This window comes from Gekko japonicus, unplaced genomic scaffold (genome assembly GCF_001447785.1).
Source record: "Gekko japonicus isolate JY-2015 unplaced genomic scaffold, Gekko_japonicus_V1.1 scaffold1729, whole genome shotgun sequence".
NCBI lineage: Eukaryota > Metazoa > Chordata > Lepidosauria > Squamata > Gekkonidae > Gekko > Gekko japonicus.
The window spans coordinates 251676-277516 of NW_015170938.1; the positions used below are offsets into that span (position 1 = coordinate 251676).

The following is a 25841-nucleotide window of genomic DNA, read 5'->3' on the forward strand; positions in this document are numbered from 1 at the left end:
GCCAATCCAGCCGGGTCCAAAGTTGGTTTTTTCAGGAGAGGACGGACCATCGCCTCCTTGAGTGCCTCAGGGAACCATCCCTCCAAGAGAGACTTGTTGATAATCTCCCTTACAACACCTCGAAACCCCTCATGGCCCGCTTTAATGAGCCAGAAAGGGCACGGATCAAGACGACACGTGGTTGGGCGCACAGATGTGAGCAGTCTGTCAACTTCCTCCAGACTGCGAAGGCGCGCAAGGGGCCTCAAGTTCGCTCACTGTTTCAATTGTGGCAGGGAGGTCACGGCGGAGCGTCAAGACTTTATCTGCGAAATAGCTCGCAAAAGCCTCACAGCCAATATCCAATTCCCTACTGTTTTGTCTGCCTTGGGGCAGAGCTGTCAAAGACCGAATTGTTCTAAATAATTGGGCTGGGCGTGAGCTCGCAGACGCAATCCTGGCTGCATAGAACTCCCTCTTAGCAGCCTTGACTGCCATCTCATAGGATCTCATAAGCGTCCTATAGTATGTTCTTGACGCTTCGTCGCGAGCACGCCGCCACCGTCTCTCTAGCCGTCTTAGCTCTCGTTTCATGAGCCGCAACCCCTGGGTATACCACAGGGACAGCCTAGAATGAGAGCACAGAGGGCGCCTGGGAGCGATCTCATCAATGGCTGTGGAGAGTCGGTCATACCAGTCCTCCAAAAGCTCATCCAATGAGCCTCCAGGGGGCATCGGATCCCGCAGAGCCATCTGAAACCGAACGGGGTCCATTTGGTTCTGCGGGCGAGTTATTAAACTAAGGTCTGATCTTGTTTCTGATAAGCTGAGGAGTAGAGGCAAACAATGCTCCTTGTTGGTTAGACAGAGCAGAGGGAGAGCCTGCTCTGGAAGTTTTGGATAGAAATTCGTTAGTATAACATCGAACCACATTGAAACCAGTTTGAGCTTATTTGCTATGAAGAGGCTTCCTTGCTAGTTTTCTTTTACATTTTTAACAGTGGTATACAGGCTGAATTTAAGCCAGACACCTCATATTCTTAAATTCAGACTTGGAGTAAATATCCAAAATGAGATGCTGATAAACAACATCCCCCTTTGTTTTTTGCTGTCAAGTCACAGATGACTTAAGGCCAACCACACAGGGTTTTCAAGGCAAGAGAGGTTCAGAGGTGGTTTGCCATCACCTGCCTCCATGTTACAACCCTGGTATTCCTTGGTGGTCTCCCATCCAAATACTAGCCAGGGCGAAGTCTGCTTAACTTCCAAGATATGACAAGATTGAGCTAGCCTGGGCCATCCGGCTCAGGGCATCATTCACATAGAAACCAATTTAGAGTTCATTGGGAGCCTGTTGTATTCTGGTTTAGCTGTGATACTAAATACAATGTATATAATTTTACAATAACTTCTGTAATGATACAATTTAAAAGAAGATTGGTACTAAACCACGTGGCATTGTTTTCTCGTAGCAATCACGTGATCTGTAATAGCCTCCCAGGTGGCGGGAGAATTTTGTTATGTTTTAGAAATCCATGGAAAAGTTCTCCTTGTAATCTGACAGACATTGTTAGTAGTGTGAGCATTGTGTGATCTGCATTACCACCCCACCCCCCCAGCCACACAGTTGTTCATGTAATCTCTTGGTAAGTTAATTCTCTTGGTAAATTGTTTTTCTATAGTTACATAATATTTAACTATGTTATTAACACGCAAAAATGTAAGCTTGTCAAGCTAGAAAGAGTCTTCAGCTTTGGAGTAGAATCTTCTGGTGGAAATCATGGTTGAACTTTTCTGCAAGGTATGGTGTGTGTGTGTGTGGGCTCTTACCCTCCCACATCAGCCATATCTTCTGCACAGGGGTAGGGTTCTTTTGGAGTTTCCCTGAGCTCCACCTTCTGCCTTTAAAATTCCCTCCCTTCTTTTCTTATCTTGCCTTATTTCCTTTAGTCGAGACTGAGTACCCAAAGCCAAAGGGAGTTGGGGAAAGGGTTAGCAGTTCTCCCTCTGAGGTGGAGGCCATCCATCTCTTAGGGAGGCAGGAACTTCAAACTGTTTCCTGTTGTGGGAGTCACCCGCAACTCAGTTTTCTTCCTGCCTCAATAGGGAGAGCAGCAAATTTAGGCTCTGCCTAACTTTCGCTTTTGATCTAGTTTCTTGTTCAGCTTTCCTATCCAACTTTCCTGTTTCTTTAACTTACTATACTGGTCTTTCTTTTTCCTCATTCTTCTTCAGCTTCGTCTTTAAAAAAAAAAAAGAGTATCTTATCTCTTCGCCTTCTTTCTCTCTCTTTCTTGTGACGCCTCCCCCAAAAGTGCTGATGGCACACATGGGAGACAGCGAAGCCCTTTCGTCTCACATTGGCTTGGAAAGAGAGGAGCGAAAAAGAGAGCGTGCAGCTCAGAAGTGGGCCGTGGCTCAGAAGCTCCCTTTCCCACACGCTCCCGGACCCCGCGATAATGGCGGCGGCCATTTTCAATGAGGGGTCGGCATATTACACTGCCCGCCAGGGAGCAACCCGAGACTGTGAGTCATAGCGGGTCCGACCATGCAGCCAGTGATCCTGCTGATGCTGCCTTGAGGGAAGAAGGAGGAGATGAAACTTCCAGTGGTAATGTTACCGAACCCGGGTCTGATCCCATTTCCCCCAGAGCCATGGCCTTTTTCAGGAGAGCCATGCGGGAAGAAATAGCCTGTTTTTGTAAATCAGGAACGCGTTCCACACGTTCATGGTCTTCCTCCTCTTCTCCTTCCCCATACAGGGGTAAGAAAAACTGGCCCACAAAAGCGGCTCAAAAGGCCTTCCCAGATACTCCAGTACCCCTATCCTTCTGCGGGGGGGGGGGATATCTCCAATGCTTCCAGTGAAAAAGTTGAAGGAGAATTTAGCTCAAATGATGAGGAAGAGGAGAAGGTTCCGGTCACCTCTGAGCAGTCCTTTAGGTTATTTAAGGCTGAAGACCTACATTATCTGATGTCTAAAACAGTCTCAGCCCTGAAGATTCAAAAATTACAGAGGGCAAACAACAAATGCCCCGTTGACCAAGACAATTTTGAGGGGTCAGAAATTACTGATGAATTCTTTCCTCCAGTTGATCTTTCAGAGAGAGCCTTTCCTTTTCCAAACTTTTATATGTGCAAGGTAAAGGAAGAATGGGCTAAACCACCGTCCAGCAAGCCCATCCAGGTCTCCTTAAGAAATTATACCCTATAACATCTGCTGCTTCAGATATTTTTCAGACTCCAGCCGTAGACATTCCTGTGGCCACCCTGCAATCATCTGGGCTTCTTTCTGAGGACGGGCACGGCAATCTTCGGAACAGCATAGATAAGAGGTCTGATTTCGCACTGCAAAGATCTCATGAGGCCTTATCATTGGCGCTTAAGGCTTCCTCCACTGCTTCCACAGTATCCAGAACATCTATCATTTGGATGTGAAAATTAATCCAGATGTTGCCTGAAAATGATCTAAGGCTACAGGAGGGCGCCAATAGAGTTCTAAAGGCCATTTCTTTCACCGCTGATGCCACTTTAGATGCCATGGTACTTCTCCCTCTGAGAGGAGGACGTCTTGCTGGGTGTTTCCCACCCTATCCTTAGGGAGGCAGGAACCAAACTTTCATTTCCTGTTCTCTTGGTGGGACACGTCCCTGAATTCAGTTTCGTTCCTGCCTCAATAGGGAAAGCAGCACTCTGTTAGCAGTCGTGCCTGTTTAGCAGCCTTTTTCTTATTCGCAGCCTTTTCCCTCCAAATTCTCTCATTTTCTGATTCTCGCTTTCCTGGTCTCCTGTTCTCCCCCCCCCCTTTTCTCCTTTGCCGACTTTACTGGCTTACTTTTCTTCTACCCTTTCTTCTCCCTGTCTCCCCCACACACACCTGACGCCCTGGCCAGGGCATGTCGGAGAAATACGACTCAGACGGATTTTTCTCCAAAGACGAGTCAGGAGAGGCATTGCTATCAGCCCAAAGAGCCTCTAAGCAAAAGCAAGGCATGGTTTCCACCCCTGCTGCCACAGCGGGCTCTGCAGCACCAAAAGATAAAGGTGCCAAAAAGCGGCCCTGCTCTCCGGCCCTGGAGCACGATGCGGGCGCCATTTTGGAATTGGCGGCCAAGCGCAAATCCCCAAAGGAGGGACTGGGAGGCTGCGGGGCAGTTGTTGCTGCTTCCACAAGCCATATTATGGACGCGGAAGACATTCCTGAAATTCCAAACAGAGACAATTTGACTCAGCCGGGTCTACTTGTGAGTAACCCCATCAGGGATGGTAACGCGCTTTTAATGCCCGAAGTAATAAAATTCTTTAAAGACACAGTGAGGGAAGAGCTCGCCAACCTACACAGGGCTCCCCAATTAGAAGATAGGTTTCAGGATCCTCCCCATGCATTCCCCAGCTGTAGACCTCAGGGGGAAATGGGCTCTGGTTGTTTAGAGGAAGAAAGACCATGCTGGCCAACCAAAGCTGCTAGGAAGACTAATTTTTGCTATATGCAGACAGACCCTCAGTGGGACCTCTCACAAGTTGAAGATACTGAGATTGGAGAGAGAGAGGAAGGAGAGTTCTTCTCAGATGAAGAAGAAGAAGAAGAAGAGGAAATGGAGGTTCCTGAACCATCCATGAGATTTTTTCAGATCAGAGGACTATATGTACCTGCTTAAGAAGACCATGTCTGCCTTAGAATTGATCCCTAAACCCAAACCAAATGACTGATTCGCGATGGCAGCGAAGGAACTTCCCGAGGAGTTCTCCTCGGGCGACGAGGGACATGTGCTGGCGGCGGCGGCATGCAACGATACCGGGGCCAACCAGTCTTCGCGACTCGATCAGGTGCCTCCGATAATGGTGGCTGGTCCGGTGGCGGCGCAGCGTGCCCAGAAGCGCCACCAGCAGCCTGCAGACAAAGAGCCCGCCATTCCTTTGGCGTGCATGTGGGCCGGCAGTGGCCATTTTGAGGGTCCGGCTTCGAGTCTTGGTACCCTCCAAGGAACCTCTACAGGAGCCGTGGGGGCAGATAGTGGGCAGCCATGCCTCTCCCAGCCCGTTTTACAGCAGCAGGAAGATTCTGCAACCGGCTCACAGCGGGGTAGTCCCCTGATCAAGGGATTTCCATTCAATCTTCAGACCTGATGGCCATGATTCGGCAGTCTATCCAGCAAGAACTGGCTCAGCTTCGGCCCAGGGTCCCTACTCCTCAGGAGCCCTCCCCACCAGGTACTTCTCCTTTTGGCTGGCTAACTAAGGCAGCAAAAAAGCCCCTCCCCTCCCAGAAATACAGTTGAGGAAACTTGGAGGGAGGAAGTGGAATCCAATGCATCTTCCCTAGAGGACAGGGAAGAGGGTGAGTTTTTACCTGTGGAGGAGGAAGAGGAATTGAAGCTGTCTGAACAGTCCAGTCGCTTTTTTTGAGTTGAGTACTATCAGCACTTCTTGACAAAGGCCATTAAGGCACTTGAGTTGCGTGATATGCCACCTTCAAAGTATCAGAAGGCAGCCAGAGCTAAATTTAAGTCTAAATCTGAAGGCAATTCTGAATTTTTTTCCTCCAGAGGAGCATACGGAGAAGGTTTCCCCATTCCCTGAGTATTTCGAATGCCAGCTTAGGTCAGGGTGAGACAAGCCCATGGTGAATAGGCAATTTCCAGCATTTGCCAAAAAAAAAATTGTATGCACTGCCTAATTATGCTAATGAGTTATTGCACGTGTCGCCTGTTGATGGTCCCGTGGCAGCGATCCAATCGTCTGGTCTCGTTTCTGAGGGACGGTTCAGGCAATATCAGGGATGCCACTGACAAGAAGGTGGAGGCAACGCTCAGAAGGATCCACGAGGCGGTCGCCATGAGGGTGAGAGTGGCATTCACAGCATCCATCGCTTCTAGAGCTGCCATAGTCTGGGTGAGGAAGCTGATCCAACTCATTCCCGTGAATAATCACAGTTTACTCGAGGGAGCTTCACGCATCCTCAAAGCTAACGCTTTTACGGCACATGCCACTCTGGACATTATTTCCTTTGCATCCAAAGTCACAGCGTCCACGGCAGTAGCTCGGAGACTTCTTTGGCTAAGGGTGTGGCAGGCCGATGCTTCATCCAAGTCAATCGTGACGGCGTATCCATTTCAGGGAGATCGTCGGTGAGGCCCTCGATGAAATTCTGGTGGAGACCAGGGATAAGAAGAAGGCCGTGCCCAGGTCTCTCAGACGCTCTGACAGACGAAGTCAGTCCTTTCGTTCCCATCATTCCTTGCCCAGATTTCATCACGGCACCAAAAAGGCGCCATGGGAGGCATCCAAGCAATCCAGCAAGAGTGGTTCCTTCCCATCCCGATTTCACAGATTTCCCTTCAACAGGAATGATAGAAGAAACAGAGACACCAAGCCCAAACAGGCATTACTATCCTTCCATTCCAGTTGGGGCACGGCTTCTCCACTTTGCAGGGACTTGGTCAGAGGCTCAGGCAGACGCCTGGGCAGTGGAGGTAGTGTCCCACGGGTATTCAATAAAATTTCTACGGCAGCCACCAGAGAAGTTCCTGAGATCCCCGCAAGCAGGTCTGAGAACAAGAGATCCATTATATCCAAGGCTGTACAACATCTGCTAGACATCAAGGCAATCGAACCAGTTTCTCCTGGGGAGAGAGGACAGGGAGTTTACTCCATATTATTCAAGGTTCCCAAAAGGAATGGAGACTGGAGAGCGATTTTGGATTTCAAGTTCCTGAACAAATTCATACGATTAAGACATTTTCGTATAGAGACTCTGAAGGCGGTAGCGAACTCTCTATCTCCAAACAAATATCTGACCTCCATTGATCTCACGGAGGCGTACCTCTGTGTGCCCATTCATCCAGCTCACAAACGGTTTCTTCATTTCTGCATATGCAATTTCCATTTCCAGTTCAGGGCACTCCCCTTTGGTCTCTCTACGGTGCCCTGGCTCTTTTCAAAGTTAATCATCAATCCTGTTGTACACCTCAGGAGCCAGGGGATCCACGTCCATCCCTATCTAGACGATCTGCTTGTCCGGGCCAACAGTCAGAAGGAAGCTGTCCAGAACACCGACAGGATGTTACAGTGTCTGCAGAGTCACGGTTTTATTATCAACTTCGAGAAGAGTTCACTGATACCTGCGGAACATGTCGAACATCTCAGTGCTGTGATAGATACTGCTCGCACTGCTCTTTCTCTTCCAATGGCCAAAGCCAAGAAGATCAAGGACTCTGCCTCAAGGGTCTACTGCAGCAGGGTCTCTCCTCTCATGGAGTTGGCCAGACTCTTGGGCCTGATGATCGCCAGCATCGACATGTTGCAATGGGCCGTATGCACGCCAGGCCTCTACAGGTGTTTCTCCGCCCCTATCAACTCTTTTTGAAGATTGAAGAAAGAAAGAGGGAAAGATTGAAGGTCAAAGAAGATGGGGACGGCAAAGGATGAGATGATTAGACAGTGTCATCGATGACCCGAACATGAAATTGAGTCAACTTCAGAGGACGGCGGAAAACAGGAGTGCCTGGCGGGAGCTGGTCCATGGGGTCGCGAAGAGTCGGACTCGATTGTGCGACTGAACAACATCATCAACTCTCCATCATGGAGAAGAGGGCCATCAACCTTCAGGTGCCCCTCAAGGTCAAGAAGAGCCTCCGATGGTGGACAGACATGGACAATCTACGGACCGGCAAGACATTCTATGTCAGTCACACCAGGGACCTGTTCACAGATGCCAGTCTCCTGGGTTGGTGGGTGACGCTAGAGGGCTCGCCAGTCCAGGGGATTTGGTCTCCAACCGAAAAGACGCTCCCTATCAACCTTCTGGAGCTCAGACCGATTCATCTCTCCCTGATTCACTTTTCATCCTGTCTGTGCAATCAACACGTTTTGGTGAGGACAAACAACATGTCCGCCAAGGCCCATATCAACAAACAGGGTGGGTCCCGATCCTTGCAGCTGCACAAGGAAGCTATGAAAATTCTTTCCTGGGCGGAAAGGAACGTTGCTTCCCTAAGGGCAGAGCACATAAGAGGGATCAAGAACGTACAAGCGGATTGGCTGAGAAGGGAGACCATCCAGAAGGGGGAGTGGGCGCTTCATCCAAGACTCTTCGACGAACTGGTGCACCACTTCGGACGTCCACTGGTGAATTTGTTCGTGTCTCCAGAGAATCACAAGATTCCCAGGTACTTCTCCAGATATTTCCACCAAGAGGCGGAGGCGACAGATGCGCTCATGATGACGTAGCCTTAGGGCTTGATGTATGCGTTCCCGCCATTTGTTCTGATATCCAGAACCATCCGCAGAGTCCGGGAACTCCAAGCAGAGGTCATCCTGGTGGCTCTGGGGTGGGGCCGTTGGCTGTGGTTCTCAGCTCTGCACAAGTTGTCGATTCTCCCTCCACTGACTTTACCAGTTTCTCCGGACATGCTGTCTCAGGATCTGGTGTGGCATCCAGACCCAGCCTGGTTATGTTTGACCGCGTGGCGATTGAGCGGTGTCATCTAGCAAGACGAGGATATTCCCCTCAGGTCCTGGACACCATATTGGCATCCAGGCGTCAGTCCACCATCCGCATATATAACACCACATGGAAGGCGTTTGTGAGATGGTGTAGGCGCAAGAGTGTGAATCCGTTGTCACCTTCGGTAGCTTCTCTTCTCGCGTTCTTACAGGAGGAATTGGACACGGGACTGAAGTCATCGACTCTTCGCAGACAGTTAGTGGCGTTGTCCAGAGTTCTGCCGTCATTGGAAGGCTTCAAGTTGACCAGACACCCGCACATTCAACTTTTCCTGCAGGGTGCGATGGTCAGATCTCTGCCACAAGTACATCGTTTCCCAACATGGAAGTTGAACATAGTGTTGAATGCTCTCACCAAGGCCCCGTTCGAACCTCTCAGGGAGGTAGAGCTGAAATAGTTGAGGATGAAGATGCTGTTCCTCGTTGCTATTACGTCAGCTAGGAGAGTATCTGAACTTGGAGCCTTGTCAGCAAGGTCTTCCCTCTGTGTCTTTCATAAGGACAAAGTGGTGCTCCGGATGGACCCTACTTTCCAGCCTAAGGTGGCGTCCACCTTTCATCTTTCGCAGGAAATATGCTTGCCTACCTTTTGTCCTCATCCCAAACACCCAAAGGAACGTCTTTGGCATACCTTGGATGTTAAAAGAGCACTCAAGGTCTTCCTTGCTAGAACGGAGGCTTGGAGAAAGACGAAATCTTTGTTCATCAATATATCTCTGCCGCACAAGGGAAAGAAGATGTCGAGGTCTGCCATCAGTTCGACTCTGAAGTCCTGTATCATGGAAGCTTACCGGGCATTGGGACTGGAGGTCTCTAGTGGCATTACAGCTCATTCCTTGAGGAGTGCAGCAACCAACGCAGCATTTGCCAACAGAGCTTCAGTGGAGGAAGTTTGTAAAGCAGCCACTTGGTCTTCCATCTCCACTTTCGTGCGTCATTACAAGATTAACACTGTTGCTTCTGCGGATGCAGCAATTGGGAGAAGGATTCTTCAGCAAGTCGTTTCAGTGGAAGAAGAAGATGACCTACCCAAATAAAGGACACTGCTCTGGGAGGTCCCATGGAGATGTCCTCCACCTCAGAGGGAGAACGACCATTGGTATTCACCGTGAAGGGTCCTTCTCCTCTGAGGTCAGGAGAACATCTCGGCCATCCCGCTGTCATCTTCTTTACTATCATTCTCTGTGCTGGAGATTCTTCTCTCTAATCCTCTCTTACCTTTGACCTGCGTGTTATTGCAGAGTCTTTCTTTTGGAGTTGCCAAGTTGAGCAAAGTTGATATTACTGTTCAAAGTTATGTTTTTATAGGGCAAGGTCTTTCAGGTTCGGCTGCTAGCACTGCTTTCGGAGTCCCAGAACTGAGGATGGGCTATTCCGGAGGCACCAACAGGAAGGGGAAAAAACTATTTCCTGCCTCCCTAAAGGCACTGTGGGAATAACCCATGGAGATGTCCTCCTGACCTCAGAGGAGAAGGACCCCTCACAGTGAGTACCAATGGTCGTTCTGATCCGCTCAGCCAAGTAGTACCGTTGGTATGTTAGCTGATTCTACAGTTCATTCTATGTTAACATAAGCTTAGGTTTGGTAAGAAAATAAGTATTGCTTATAGGCGGGGATCCAGACTAGTGTTTTGGAGGGGGGGGGGGAAGAATGGCATTTTAGCCTGTTGCAGGAGGTAGGAAAATCACACTGAGCCGTTGGAAATCCTGGTGCTCATGAAAATGCTAGTGTGGAACCAAACCATATTTCAGTATAACTTCCACATTTCTGTTTCTCCTGTGGAAGGTAGAAGTAATGGGAGAATTGTCTTTTCCCCTTGTCTTTAAATTCATAATGGGCATTTTACATTTTTGATTTGGGGTGGGGAAAGATGGGGCACTGCACTGCTTTTTTTGAGAGCAAGTTCCAGGAGATTATGCTTGGGGGCTACTCTTCATGAGGATTCTCCTAGAGAATGCCACAAGTGGCAATTTTGTCCACTGTGCCTGTGAACCCTTACATGGAAATATATTTATTTACTACATTTATGTTCCTCCTTCCTGCCACTAACTACTGGTGGAGATCATCCAGAGGTATGGATTGAGGTGTCATTGATATGCTGAGGACATCTAACTTTCTTTCTCGTTTCATCAGATCCAAGTATAGTAATTCTTTCCTTGAACAAACATCTGGAATCAGTAATGAGGACGGTTGTGATTAAGTTCCCTGTAGAGGACAGATTTGATATTACAGAGGAGTTCTTGAGTGACTGGGTACTGGGGGAAATACCTGTTTTTGGAATGGATTGCACTCTTTTCTCAAGCAGACATTTTGGCAACGGTCTTGAACCCAGCTTTGCCACTGAGTTCTCAGGGTGTATGTTACTGTGTGTAGAGATGTGAAGACCTGGAAAAATTAGGAGGAAAGTCATCCCCCACCCCCGGACTCTTCAGTTTATTGAATGAAAAAAGTGGGATTTGAATGATCACTGGAAAAAAATAACCTTCTTGTGAGGTTTTGGAATGAGGGAGATTCCTCCTAAGACAAGGTTTTTCGCACTCAAAGTGTATAATTTGAAAAAGTCTTAGGACTTTAAACAATTTCCATTGAGGAAACTGGGAAATTTTGGGGAGCTCATATGATTCCCCCCCCCCTTTTGTCTCACATCACAGCGAGAAATGTAGACTATAAATAAACAAGTGAAAAGTTTTTTTTAAGGCAAGGTTTATTCAAAAGTATAGGATGAACAGCATTTGATGATAATTCCTGGGTGTACTGAAGACATATTCAACATATTTTCAAGGATTTGAAGGTTTAAATGTGAATACTTTTGGTAACAATTAACTTGCTGTAATATGTTAATGCATTATTAAAGAGTTCAGTTTTTTCAGTGTTATAATTTGGTATCCAAATATTATCTATCCAAATGAGCTTCTTTTGTTTACTATAGGCTTTGTTTTCTACCTCTCAGAGAGCAAGAAGTGAGCTAAAGGTGTTAAGGCAGAATAGGATACAGCAATTTTCAACTCTCTCAAGTACTGCAGTATTTTCTTATACAAAATTAAGAATTTACATTTTTAAAATTCATAAATATGTCAAATAGTACAATTTATATTAAATTATAAATAATACATTTTATGTTAAATCAGTAAAATAAATTTAGGTTTGATATGAAATTAAGTATTGCAATATATTTCAGTCTTTCCTAACCCCACCCCCCTCCCCAAAAGAAAACCCCACAGGGAAAAATCTTTTTTTTCTTTTACCTCTATATTTCCAAAAATGTTATATTGCTAACTATGTGTGCTCAGATGACACATGTGCTCTAGATACAGGTCAGTGTGAATGTGGCCCACGCTGTGATTTCAACTGTATCCACATTAAATAGCCTGAGTAAGGAAAAAACCCTCTTTCCAGTACATTTCACACCTCTTCTTTAAAAAAAAAATAAAAATGTTGGTACACAACTCTGTTACATAGACTAGAATGATCCTTCATTGGAGCTGTGGCCCACGCCAAGCTCTGGTCTATGATGCCACTTAGCCAACCGGAGGGTTAAGCTGGGGTCTCTCCTGTCAAGTACTCTACATATCAGGTATTGTGTATCCTTACCACTTTCAGCAGTTGGAGGAAGGACACCATAAAAATCAGTAGATGCCTCCCACCCCTTGAGCAAAGCCAGCCTTCTCCTAAAAATTTTGCTTCAGCTGAGTTATCATCTCTGTATGCAGTTATTCCTGGGTGGCGAACAACTGGAGAATGAGTTCAGCCCACCAGCATCTTAGCCTCTCCTTTTCTCCTATTCTTTCTCCACCTCATGACTTGCAGTCAGATGCACATGGGCATAGGCTTGTTTGACTGACCACTAGCCAGCTGTACTGTGAGGCAGCTGTTTCTCCCCACCAAACTTTCTGTCTCCCAGCTGCGGTGTTGCACTCACTATAGCAGCTACCACATCTTTGCCAGATGCAGTCAGATGGTTGGGTACCTTGTCAGAGAATCTGTCCTCTTAGAAGCCACTGAAGCCACTCACTGTAGCTGGCCAGTATGCAGTGGTGGGAATGATGATCAAAGTGCCTTGGCTCCTCTGAAAAGTGGTGGTTTCTCCCAAGTGGACAGAAAGCCACAGGGCCTGGTGCACTGCACTGAGCAGGGACAACCAGGCTGGCAACGCTCTTGTGCCAACAGAATTTTGACGAACAGAAGAGTAAAGAGGAGGGTAATTGGCCCTGGGTCCTTTTCTCACTGCAGCTGTCTTGGCCATGTGGCTTCTTGTCCAGCAGCATCAGTGTCTGCAGTCTCAGACTCCCAGGGGAAGGGTGAGAGCTGAGAACTTTATCTTAGACACGCCAGAGAATCCAAGCCATCTTTTTACAGTTTCTTAACTTCTTGAAGTGCAAAATGTCTTTGGGAACATTGTATTAAAATTTGAAGATCTGTACAATAGCCTTTCTAATTCTGTGCACCTGGTGGGTCACTAGGTGTTTGTTTCTCAAACAGTAGCCTAACATGGCACATAGCAAACTATTCGTGAAAACAAGAAGAGTCACTTAGCAGTTTAGTACAGCATTCAAACTTGAAAAGCCAAAAACTTTACAGGGCATGTTTCAAGTCTAGCAATGTGGCCCTGTGTGGGGCTGTTCCCATCTAAGTCCATTGAAATCAGTGAGCTTAGCCAGGGTTAACTGCATAGGATTGCATGCTGAAGCCTAGATTAGCTCTTTGGATCTAACCCATGATGCAGTGGCCATGATGCAGCAAGAAAATGTCTTGCATGTGCCAGGCATGACTTCCATCTTTCCAGGTAATTCTCTATAAACTCAAGATGGAGAGAAGAGAATGCTGCTGTCTAAAGCCAACCTTCTAGCTCCATTATTGAAGACCACTTAACACAGGATGGGGAATTTGAAAGCTATGGTGTGAAGTTTGTCCTGGTTGTTTTAATAACATAGCTGCAGGTTTTGGAATTCAATACTATTTCCATTGAAGAAAGCTGCTGTAGTGGGTGTGGGTGTTTTTGAAAGGGCATTTAAGTGCTACTTGTATTGAGATGCTGCCTCTTATTGAGCAATATAATTGATCTTGTTCTTCAGAGACAATCAGTATAAATGCTAAAGAAGTCTCCAGTTACCAGATTAAGTTGTTCAACTAATTCTTTGTTTTAAATAAAATGCATCAGGCTGGGTTGCCAGCAGGCCTGGTGGAAAATGTCCTGTCTTTTTAACAGAGGCTTCATGTATGGAAATGGCCAGCTGTAATTTTTCATGGCATTGAGCTAAATCCTATAATGTGGTAAATAACATCTTAAGCCTCTGTTAAAGGGACAGTACTTTTTCCCCCCAGACAGTTGGCCACCTTAGTACCAGGAAGTCTCTTCTTAGTACATGTATATTTGTTCACCCAATTAGGGTTTTTTTTCCTGTTGATGTAGTATACTAACTATCCTTGGCAATGGCCTTGATTTATTGGAATTCTACTGCAGTGCTGTAAATTCTTAATTTCCTGCACTGTTGATTAGGTGCTAATTACTACTGATATGATTAAAACCACTGAAAGTTCATTACACTTGCATATATGTTTGTGTAACTTACCTTTCAGTTCTACTTGCTTTCAGCAGAACATAATTTTTTTAAGAAGATGATGTCAAAGCATTTTAGTATGCCAAACAGTAAAGCTTGTCTTAATTTTAGTGGTATTTGATAACTATGCACTTAAAGTAATTGATTTTTAATCATTGTATTTGAAAAGCAATGTATTACTTCCCCATGGAAAATAAAAAAGTGACATTGAGAGAATCTATAAGATCCAAACGCATTAGTTAACTTTCTTTAAGCATGCTTCATAGTCATAGAGCAAATAAAAAGTGGCCAGTATAACAAATAGCTTTCCAAAATAATAAACCTCTGGTCTGACACTGTAATGTTGAAGGAAAACAAAAAAGAATTAAGTTGAAGATACTGTAGTCTGGATCCATTAAAATTCCAGCAGTAAAGATGGCTCTTGGCCTCTCATGTGACTGTGAATGAAATTTAATTGCTTGTAGTAATATTAGAAGTTAGATGTTTAAAGGAAAGTTGACCAGTCTTATCTGGAAGGGAAAGGTGTGCATACTTTCGTTCTGCAAAGCGAGACATTTCGGTACTATGCAAAATCTGTGTTAAATACCATAGGTTTGACTGATTCCAGGTGTGAGTTAAATCTGTTGTTGGGGTTGTCCCCACAAGACAGCCTTATGGAAAATGGCAATAGATGACATTTCAATGAAACTAATCGTGTATGTATGGTGGTCTTGCCAATAAGGTTTAATTTTTCCATACAAGGTTTAAAAAAATTGTAATGATTTTGGAGATAATGTGAATTGGGTTCTAACAAATGGGCTTTAACTTTTGCCTGATAATTTATATAAGGAAAGCATGCATATAAATATTTTAAGACAGAGTGGGGGATATAAATCAAATAATCAAATTAATTAAAATTATGCTAAATAGTGCTAAAATTAAATGAATTAAAAGTATGCCAACTGTGCTAACATTTCGATATCTTTCTTAATAGCAGCCTTTTGTCCCCCCATCTTTGTAGTGTTGGAATGTGTTACTTTCTTAGTTGAAACAATGTGAGGGAATAAACCCAGATCAGCCTTATGATAACCACAAATAAATATTGAATCTTGTTTTTGATTATATAATCTTCATTGCAGAGCTCATTTTTATCTCTTATCAACTAGCATTCATTTCCGTTATGTGAACATTCTTGTTGTGGGAAAGATTAATTGGTTTCACTGAGTATTAAATACTGATACATAGAAAAATCCATATTCATGAAACTGAATAATCTTCAGAATTATTGCTGTATAAGTTTTAAGAGATGCAGACCTTGAGTATTTGATCAGATGTAATTAGGCAAAAGATTAGAGGTATTCTGATCCTTTAAAAAAACTATAAGCAAAGAATGCTTTCAAAGCTAAAGTTTCCCAGAGCACATCTAGAGTTTCTTGTTAGAATTCCTCATTTCAGCAGGGCTTGCCCGAGAGAAGTTTCTGGTGTTCTCAGCTCAAATTACAAAATGTTGTTTCATTGTACAGAACAGAAATCTCCTGAATCTTAGAAATATCTAATCAGATTTTAACACAATCACTTATTTGAGCATGGACTGGAATCATGGTAGCCCAGGTTCAACAAGAAAAGTGGGGTATAAATGAAATAAATAAAACAAACTGAGTAGTACATGGATGTAGTAATATATGACTGCGAGAGTTGGACCATAAGGAAGGCTGAACGCCAAAGAATAGATTCTTTTGAATTATGGTGCTGGAGAAGACTCTTGAGAGTCCCTTGGACTGCAAGGAGATCAAATCAGTCAATACTAAAAGAAATCAACCCTGACTGTTCCCTGGAAGGCCAGAAGCTGAAGCTCAAATACTTTGGCCGCCAAATGAGAAGGGAGCACTCACTGGAGAAGACCCTGATGCTGGGAAAGATTGAAGGTAAAAGAAGAAGGGAATGGAAAAGGATGGATGGTTAGACAGTGTTATTGATGCATGATCGAAGATAGGAGGGCCTGGCGTGATGTGGTCCATGTGGTCGTGAAGAGTTGGACTCGACTGTGCAACTGAACAACAACAAGTACATGGATGATCTTGTTTCCGTCTAATGTTCTTAAATCCATCTATTGTCTGTGGAGTTAATGACATTCAGTGTATTTTGTACTGGTGCATTTGCATTTCCCTCTACCCCAGGAATGCTCCTTACTTTGTTTTTCTGAGTTCTTGTAAGAATAACCTTCTAGTCCAGAGAAAATGCCCACAGTACTAGTGTGGTGTATGCTGACTTAATCTATACATCCTTGAAGATTCTGCAAGTTGGATAGCATCTTTGGTGTCTGTCTGTTCTGTTTTAGGTAAAATGGGGGTAGGGTTAAGAAGTGAGAAAGCAAACTGCTTGGCTGTTTATCAGTTTAGGATGTGGCTAACATTTGTTGTAGGAACTGCAAAATAAATCCTTGTTTACTAACTACCTTGCTGAAATGTGACACTGTTAGGAACTGAAGTGTTAATTAAGATGACTGTCTTTTGTATGAATTAGCATAATTTCATATGCAGAAGACATTTTTGAGGATTAAAAAAACCCTGGTGATAGTCATTTCCAGGTTAAAAAGCAATTAATACAGTTTTTAAGCATTATGAAGTAGGAACTGGTAATCTTGAAGTAGAAGGTTTTGCATGTTCTTCCGTGACTTAAGAAAATATTGTGAAGAGCAATAGCTTTGAAGTATCTGTTCAGTTAACTTAAAAAAAACAAGCCGCTTGAAACAAGGCATGCATTATTTTGTACTGCTCTTGTTCCTTTGTGTTCAGTTGCTTTCTGTCTTAAGGCTTGTGTACACTAAGAAAATTTTTGTTTCTTAAGATTGTCTTTCTTGTTTTTGCTTTCCATCCCTAGGAGTCGAAAACTTCAGATCAGAAATATCCCGCCACACTTGCAGTGGGAGGTAGGCATTCATGTTAAAATTTTAAAGTACTACTTTAAGAAGATAAATCTTCTTTATCTTCTTTTTTACTTTTGCATTCTCCCCCCCACCCATTCTTCCCTCCTTCCTCCCAAGCACCTGACACATGGAAATTCTTAACAAAGGGGCTGGGGAGATATTTTGCATGTTTGAATAACAGGTCCTTCCAAATGACTCTTGTAAGCAATTAATCCTGGACATTTAAGAATAAATGGAGGGGATGAATGTGTTCTAACAATAAATTCTTAAACACATTGCGACTTTTCTGTGTGATTGAAGGTTCATCTGTGATTTTCTTCCCTGTAAACATAGCATTGTGGCAACTTTTATAAATAGAAACGCTAGCCTTTTCATGTAATTATTCTTCTTACTAGTTATTTCCATAGCATCATACCATACTTCCAGAAGCAAAGTTCAGTAGAATCATAATAATGAGGTAGTAATATACAGGCTATTATGAGAATACGACTTTTTAACTTGTGCCTCTGATACATACTGTAGTTAGAAACAAACAATGCTGTATCAATATAATTGAGAAAAAAACCCAAATATTAATTTTATACATTTGTTCACAGTGGATCATGTAGAAGTGGCATAGAAGAAAAGCCCAAGGCTTTTGTCAAGGAATCCAAGTCTGAACCCTGTGGTTTCCCAACGCTAGTGCGCACAAGAAAACAGTCCTGGAATATATGAAGTTTTATTTGAATAATTTTCAGAAATAGTTTTATCTCTAGGCAACACACCACTCTAAAATCATACAGCAAAAGAAAATTAGAAAAATTAGCTTAACTGTCTAACACATTTGAAACCTGCATTAGATGGCACAATCTTAAAGTCCCAAAGTCAAAGGCTGTAGCTTAAGTGTCCTCTACATTGCAGTATGAGCATATCATAGGCCAGGCCTTTAGTCCATCAGAATCCAACCCATCTCCAGACTTTTAGCCCAATTTATAGTTTTTTGGCCAACCGGCATCAGGTGATGATGACAATCCAATCAGGACATGTTCTTGCTGGAATCCTCTAGAACTGGGGTGTCAAACATACGGCCCACGGGCCAGATCCGGCCCTTGCAAGCCTCCAATCCAACCCAAGAGCAACTGAAGTGATTTCAGATGCCAAATGACCATAGCAGGCATTGGTTAATGAAAGACGAAACCTAGGTTTTAGTTCAATCCAGAAGTCTGCATTGTCTTGAGCTTCATTATCAGTTGCAATTCAGTAGTCTCTCTTTCTAATCTCCCTTTGAAATTCCTTTGTAAGAGAACTCCTGGACTGAAACTTCCTGTACCAAATTGAGACCTGGGTTTCCTGTCTCATTAGTAATGCTGATATCTCCATGCCTCTGTATATCACACCAATGTTAGTATCTCCACCCATCTGCATATCACACCTAATCCAATCATTCCTGTTGGCATCTAAAATCATCTTTATAAAGTTTATATCTCTGGTATTTTGTGTTACATTTTATGGCACACATGGTCTGGCCCAACAAAGTGACATTTATGTCAGACCCGGCCCTTGTAACAAATGAGTTCAACACCTTTGCTCTAGAAAGTTACCTCATCACTCGTGATTCCCCCCTCCCATCTGGTGGGCTGCAGGTTCTCATGAAGATCTTACTATCACATTCCTATCTCTGGCCTTGAAGATGATAAGGGCCATGTAGGCAGAGAGGCCCAATTAGCAACACCTACAAGATGGAAGAAGCCCATTACTGTTCACGTTAACCCTTGGGAGGAATCAAGGATACTTTGCCTCACACACACACACCCCTTGGAAAATCTGAGATTCATGGACTGTAGATGGTCATATCATCCTGATAGGCAGCTGCAAGAGGTAATCCATGAAGTAATCAATCCATTAATATTTGAAAGCTCTTTGGACCGCCATTTAATCCAAATGGCATTTTAACAAATTGATAATGTCCCAAAGGTGACACAAAGGCAGTCTTATCAGGTGCCTTGGGGCTCAGAGGAATTTGCCAATAACCCGATGCCAAATCAGTGGTGCTAATATAGGCAATCTGAGCCAAGTCCTCAATTAAGCTCTCAGTTCTAGGAGTGGGGTACAGATCCTCAATGTTCAACTTTCTGAATTCTACACAGAAACGATATTTGGTGGGGCATCCTCTGATAACTTCTTTGGCCTAACAACTACAGGTATTCCCCAGTCAGAGTGAGACTCCTTAATTGCTCCCCACTTCAGCATTTGTTGAATCTCAGCAGTCCCTATTTCTTTCATGGGCCCATTCAGTGGGCAAGGACTGGATTTTATAGGTACATGTGCCCCTGTCTCTTTATGATGGGGTAATCAGATCAGTCTGGTTTTTGGAAACCTCATTAGAGAAAAGAGGTTGGAAACAGTTCAGCACTTGATTCAGCATCCTGTTGCTACAGTGAGAAGGTAGATGCCATCTATAGTTGCTCCAGCCCTTCAGCTCCTGCACTGTCATTCAGCAACTCAGTCGAACACAGTTCTTCTCCCTTGGCAGCCCTTACTGGGAACATCTGACCAGCCCTCTCTCAAAACAGTTTCAGCTAGTTGATACAAACAGCCTGGGTCTTATGGGAGCCCATTTCCTGGATCAGATAATTATCCTTCTCCAACTTTTGTCACACATAGTACAGACCAGTCCATGCAATCTCCAGCTAAGATACGTAATCAGGCTTCAAAAATTAGACTTTACAATCTAATTTTATATGTAAAATATCAATTACTGACAAATTGTGAGTTATAAAGCATTTTGCACCTTCAAGGCTTTAACAAGCCCGGGTACACTTCCGCACACTGTCTTAGCATACAGTACCACTTAGAACCAATAAGAATACAAAGCTGCATAAACAACAGCAAGCAATTGGCATACCAACTCACAAAAGGCATTCCTTGCCATCACTGCCCCCTGGTCATTCAGCAGTGCTGGATCCAGGGTTTCCCCGATACTGGAAAACTGGATCCAAAACAGTTTGGATTACACAAGTAAGATTGGTTGAACCTCAAGCCAACATCAATTTTGCCTTGCCTGGGCTAAGTTTCCATTTGTTCAGCCTTGTCCTTTCCTTTCCACAGCTCTTTTGGCCACAGCCTTAAGCCTTAATCACACCGAGGGGGGGGGGGAGCCCAATTTTTTTTTAATTTTAAGCTGGGTTGCTAAAGTGACTTGGTGGCTCCTTATCACATAAAAGGTTCTGATTAATATTTGTGAGCAGATTCTTCTCAAGTATCGGGGTAACCCATCTCTCTCCTGGCTAAATTTGGGACATTCGATAACTAGATGAGCCAAGGTACCTAACTTCCCCATATTGCAGAAACACCAGTGTTCTGAAAAGGAAACCCCTGAAAAGTGACCTTTCATTTATGGGGTTACCACAGCATTCATTCTCCCTCTGAGAGAAGGACATCTCGATGGGTGTTTCTCACCCTGTCCTTAGGGAGGCAGGAACCAAACTTCACTTCCTGTCCTCTTGGTGGGACACGCCCCTCAATTCAGTTTTTCCCCTGCCTCAGTAGGGAGAGCAGCACAAAGTTGGCACTTGTGCCTATAGATTACCTTCTGACTACTTTTATTTTTCTGGGCTTCTCTAAATCTCCTCTCCTCTCTCTTATCGACTCCTTTCTCCACCACCCCTTGCCTTGGCTTAATTCCTTTCTGCCTTGCCTTTATTCCTCCCCTATCTATATACCCACCCGACACCCCGGCTGGAGCATGTCGGGCCGGGAAGGATCTGATGGCTTCCTTTCGGAGACCGAGAGAGAGGATGCCCTCCTGAAGACAAAGCCGAACAAAGGGAAAGCCACGGCTTCTTTTGCAGCTGCCGCAGTGGGCTCCTCAACGCCAAAAGAAAAGTGTGCTAAGAAGTGGCCTTCGCCTCTGGAACAAGGAGTGGGCGCCATTTTGAATCAAGGTGCTAAAAGGAGACCCCCTAAAGACGCGGGGAAGGCTGTTGCCGCTTCCATAAGCCAAGCAACGGAGGCTGACGATGTCTCGGACATTCCTAATGCCAAAATCACATCGGAGATCCCAGATCCACCAGCGGGACTACTCGTGAGTAACCCCGAGAGGGGCAGTAGCGTGATTTTCACTCCTGAAGTCATGATGGCCTTTAGACAAGTTATGAGGGACGAAATCTCGAACTTCCACAGGGACTCCTCCATGGGGGATGGGGGCCAATTTTCTTCGCATACCTGCCTCAGTCATCTTCCTCAGGGGGCACCAGATATACCCTTCTCAGAGGAAAATAGACCACACTGGCCCACCAAAGCAGCTAGAAAAGACCTCTTTTCAGCAATACATGACTACCACCAGTGAGATCTTTCCCAGGCTGAGGATAGTGAGCTGGGAGATAGGGAGGAAGAGGAGTTTCTATCAAACGAGGAGGAGGAAGAGGAGATGGAGGTCCAAGAGCCTTCTATGAGATTTTTCAAACCTGATTATCAATATTTACTTAAAAAGACGCAGTCTGCCTTAGAGCTTCAACCTAAGCCAAACACTGACTAACCTAATGGCTCTGATGAGTCTAGACCAGAGGGAGTAGAGACTATTTTCCTAGAACCCCTAGGGCCCAAAAAGCCTACATAAACAGCGAGGGGGGCTCCAGGTCTTCAGGACTTCACCAGGAAGCCTCCAAACTGCTAAAGTGGGTGGAACTCAACATAGCCTCCATCAAAGCCGAACATGTAAAGGGCACCCTGAATACTCGAGCGGATTGGCTCAGCCGGTGGCAACTGCAAGAAGGGGAATGGTCCCTGAAGCAGGATGTGTTCCCAGCTCATAGTGGAGAGATTCAGTCTTCCGGTGGTGGATCTGTTCTTCACTAGATTCTATCACAGAGATGGGGAAGCGCTGGATGCGCTGATGTCCCAGTGGCCCTTCAGACTCATGTTTGCATATCCACCAACTCCTGTTGTTCCAAGGCTTCTGAGGGAAGATATGAGAACTGAAAACGGAAATCATAGTAGTGGCCCCATACTGGCCATGGAGGCCGTGGTTCTCAGAGCTCCAGTGCCTGGCACTCCATCTACCCTTACATCTACCAGTGACCCCAGACATGCTGACCCAGGGTCCCATCTGGCATCCGGATCCAGGTTGGCTAGACTTGACTGCATGGCACTTGAGCAGGAACACCTCCGTAAACTAGGTTACTCGGACAAGGTGACTGACACCATGCTGGCCTCCAGATGACAGTCCACTTGTCGGATATACAATACCACCTGGAAAGCCTTTGTGAGATGGGCCAGAAGGAAGAACGTTGACCCTCTGAAGCCTCACATCAAGAATATTCTAGTCTTCCTGCAAAATGGTCATGATTCGGGTCTGAGGGCTTCCACGCTCAGACGGCAAGTGGCAGCTCTGGCTACGATTCTACCTACGGTCAGGAGTTGGAGCATTTCTAGACATCCCTGTATCTGCCGCTTCCTTAAGGGAGCATAGCTTCAGGACCCACTGACATCACACAGGTTCCCTATGTGGCAACTAAATGTAGTCCTCAACACCTTGACCAAGCATCCCTTTGAACTCATCAAGGAGATTCCGTTGAAGTGGCTGCAGATGAAAACATTGTTGTTCGTAGCAGTAACTTCAGCTCATAGGGCGTCTGAGCTGGGTGCTCTGTCTGCCAACACTAGACTTTGTGTATTTCATAAGGACAAAGTAGTTCTGTCTACGGATCCTACGTTTCAGCCCAAGGTGAACTCTCGATTTCACAGATCTCAGGAGATCTGCCTCCCTTCCTTTTGCCCAAATCCATCTCATCCCAAGGAGAGACTATGGCATTCATTGGACATGCAGCGAGCGCTGAAGACCTTTCTCCACCGCACTCATGACTTTAGGAAATCGGAATCACTGTTTATCTCTATTTCACCTCCCAACAAGAGGTGTAAGATGTCCAAGTCTACTATCAGCTCCACTCTCAAGTACTGCATCGCTGTGGTTTATAGGGCACAAAAGCTGGTTCCCCCATCAGGCATAACAGTTCAGTGCGGCAACGAACGTGGCTTTATCCAGCCGAGCCACAGTGGATGAAAATTGCAAGGCCGCCATGTGGTCCTCTGTATCCACGTTCATTAAGCATTATAAGATCAACGTCTTCAACGCAGCCTTTGGGCGAAGAGTCCTTCAACAAGTTATGGCAGATACAGACGATGACCCACCCGAATTCTGAGGACACTGCTATGGGAGGTCCCATCAAGATGTCCTCCTCTCAAAGGGAGAAAGGGTCATTGGGTACTTACCAAGAAGAGTCCTTTTCCTCTGAGATAAGGAGGACATCTTGGCCCTCCTGCATCATCGTCATCCCTTTCTGCTGCCACTATATCTTTACACTTACCTGTTTGGGCCTTCCTGTCCCTATCTCGCTCTCTGTTAATAGTTTTATATTTTTGCAGTTCAGCCGAAGTTGGCTCAGTTATTAAGAAGTTGTTTTTTCAGACATTACTGCTTTTGGGAGTCCCTAAACTGAATTGAGGGGCGTGTCCCACCAAGAGGACAGGAAGTGAATTTTGGTTCCTGCCTCCCTAAGGATAGGGTGGAAAACACCCATCAAGGTGTCCTCCTTATCTCAGAGGAAAAGGACCCTTCTCGGTAAGTACCCATGGCCCTATCTAGCAAACAAAAAAATAAATAAATCACAATGTTGGGGAACAGTCACAGACTTTAAGTATACTGGTAAGGTAGCTGGAGGTTCAAGTCAATTGTAGACAAGGGAACACACCCTTATTGCTTTCTGATTTGTGCTTCTGAAATCTAGCATCAGTAGCTGCTTTTTGACTCTTTGGAATGCAGTTTCTCACTTCCCATCAAGAATAGTAAAGCTGGAATAAAGCCTAGTTGTTCTGGTCTCTGATCATCCAGCCTCTTCCATTTACTCTGGAACGGATCTTCTCCTAGTCTAAAAAGTAGTTTATGTTCATTCTTCTTTTTTTTAAAATGACATTTTATTAATAATTTCAAGAAGAAAAAATAAAAAAATAAAAGTAACAATTAACGGGTAAGAAATAACAAATAACAAGCAGGCAAGTTAATACAGTAGAGTAGAGTAGTACAAAAATTACTAAAGGAATATTATAGTTTCAGGTTTACAGTATCAGCTTTCATGTGGTATAGTAAAAGGAACAAATTTTTTTTTACCATAGATTTAAGTCCTAAAAAGTAGTTTAGATCTATAGTTGAAAAGAATCTTAATCCTGAGTCTAAATGCATCCAGCTAAACTACTAATTCTATTGAATTGCAAATTCTTGCTGAATGGTTATACCGTATACACACTTTGTTAACATGGTTATTTTTCTCAGGAATTTTAATAAGGATTCGATAATCTCAGGTATACATTCACCCACAGTCTAGTGTCATAAAGTATCATGTGATTAATTTTACCCCAAAAAGTCTGTATAGTTGCTGGGTAATACTTCCCTCCTTCCATGTGAAAATAATATCAAGGCATTTAAATATGGTGTTATCTTATAAGAGAGAGATTGGAATTGATTTTTTCAAGATAGGTCTTGGGAGAATATCATTCCTAAATATCTAAATGTTGTTCAGTGTTGATATTTGCCATCCTTCAGTCCTAGTTTGATAACTAGATGAGCCAAAGTACCTATCTTCCCCGTATTGCAGAAACACCAGCATTCTGAAAAGGGAACTCCCAAAAAGTGACCTTTCATTTCTGGGGTTCATCCTCCTGTGAAGACAGCTACTTTTGATTTTGCAGCATTTGTAGTTAAACCTTCATTAGCACAGTAGGAGCCAAAACTAGACAACATGCCTTTCAAACCTTCCGATGTGTGAGATAATAACACAGTATCATCAGCATAAATTAGAACTGGAAAGATCTTGATTATTAAGGATAGATGCATGGAGAAGTAGTTCTGAAGCTGCTTTGATGATATCATTGATACATGGATTAAATAAGTAAGGGCATAGAAGAGAACCTTGTTGAACACCATTAAAAGTTGGGATAGAATCTGTAGTCTGGCCTTTGGGGCTACATATGATTTTCACTTCTGTGTCTTGATATAATCTAGTCGGCATCTGCTAATGGTAGTTTCTTCAGTCTTGTCCCATTTTATCACTGCCTTAGGCACTGGTTTAGTAGCTCCTTTGGCTGTGTGTTGATATTCCTAAATGTACATATTCTAAATGAATACATGCATTGCAGAGATACAGTGTTTGCTTTGTCTAAAAGTAATACCAAAAATGACAATATGGAAATCAACTCTTAAGTTTTCCCCTAAAACTGTGTTTAAGGTATGAACTGGGATTTCTTCCTCTACCCTGTTGCCTACTCATGTTGACACTGCCTCAAGTAGAGATGTGAAGGCCCGGGAAAAAAACAGAAAATTTCGGGAGGGGAAATAGGTTCTTTTCAGTTGTTTTCCTGAAGCCTTTTTTGTTTTTTTCTGAAAAATTGGAAAAATTGAAAAAAGAAAAGAAAAAAATTGATTATGGAACGTTTTATTTTAACATGATGAATAAAATATTTTAAGACAAGGTGTTCAAATATTTTCCAAATCCACTTGTATATATATACCATATATACTAGGATATGTATATGGTATCAGATTGATCTAATTTCTGTGCACTGAGGACAAGCAAGTCCTAGGTTACAAACTGAACTTTCCAATGCAAGAACAAGATGCATTTCTTCCTTTAGGAGGTGCTATTGGCAGAAGAAAAGAAAAAGGTTTCAGTTTTGTTTTTGCATGTGGGTGGGTATTCTGTTTGTAATAATTGTTTGGATACACTACATTTTTAATATGCTAGTTGTGATAATTTCATGCCAAATAAAAATGTCCATAGTCATTGTGACGGTTCCTAAAGTAACAGAATGACTTTCAATCTAGAAAAGACAAAAGAAATGCTAATGTAGCATTTTTTTCAAT

At 44.1% G+C, this 25841-nt stretch overlaps 1 protein-coding gene across 5 annotated transcripts in view; it reads left to right on the top strand.

The window, feature by feature from the left end:
* IGF2BP3 (insulin like growth factor 2 mRNA binding protein 3) overlaps positions 1-25841 on the top strand; it is a 138867-nt gene that overhangs the window by 17610 nt on the left and 95416 nt on the right. For all 5 annotated transcript variants that reach the window (XM_015418861.1, XM_015418862.1, XM_015418864.1 and 2 more), the window contains exon 3: positions 16903-16951. In XM_015418861.1, coding sequence (XP_015274347.1) covers positions 16903-16951 — 49 coding nt within the window. The remainder of the gene's footprint in view (positions 1-16902; positions 16952-25841) is intronic.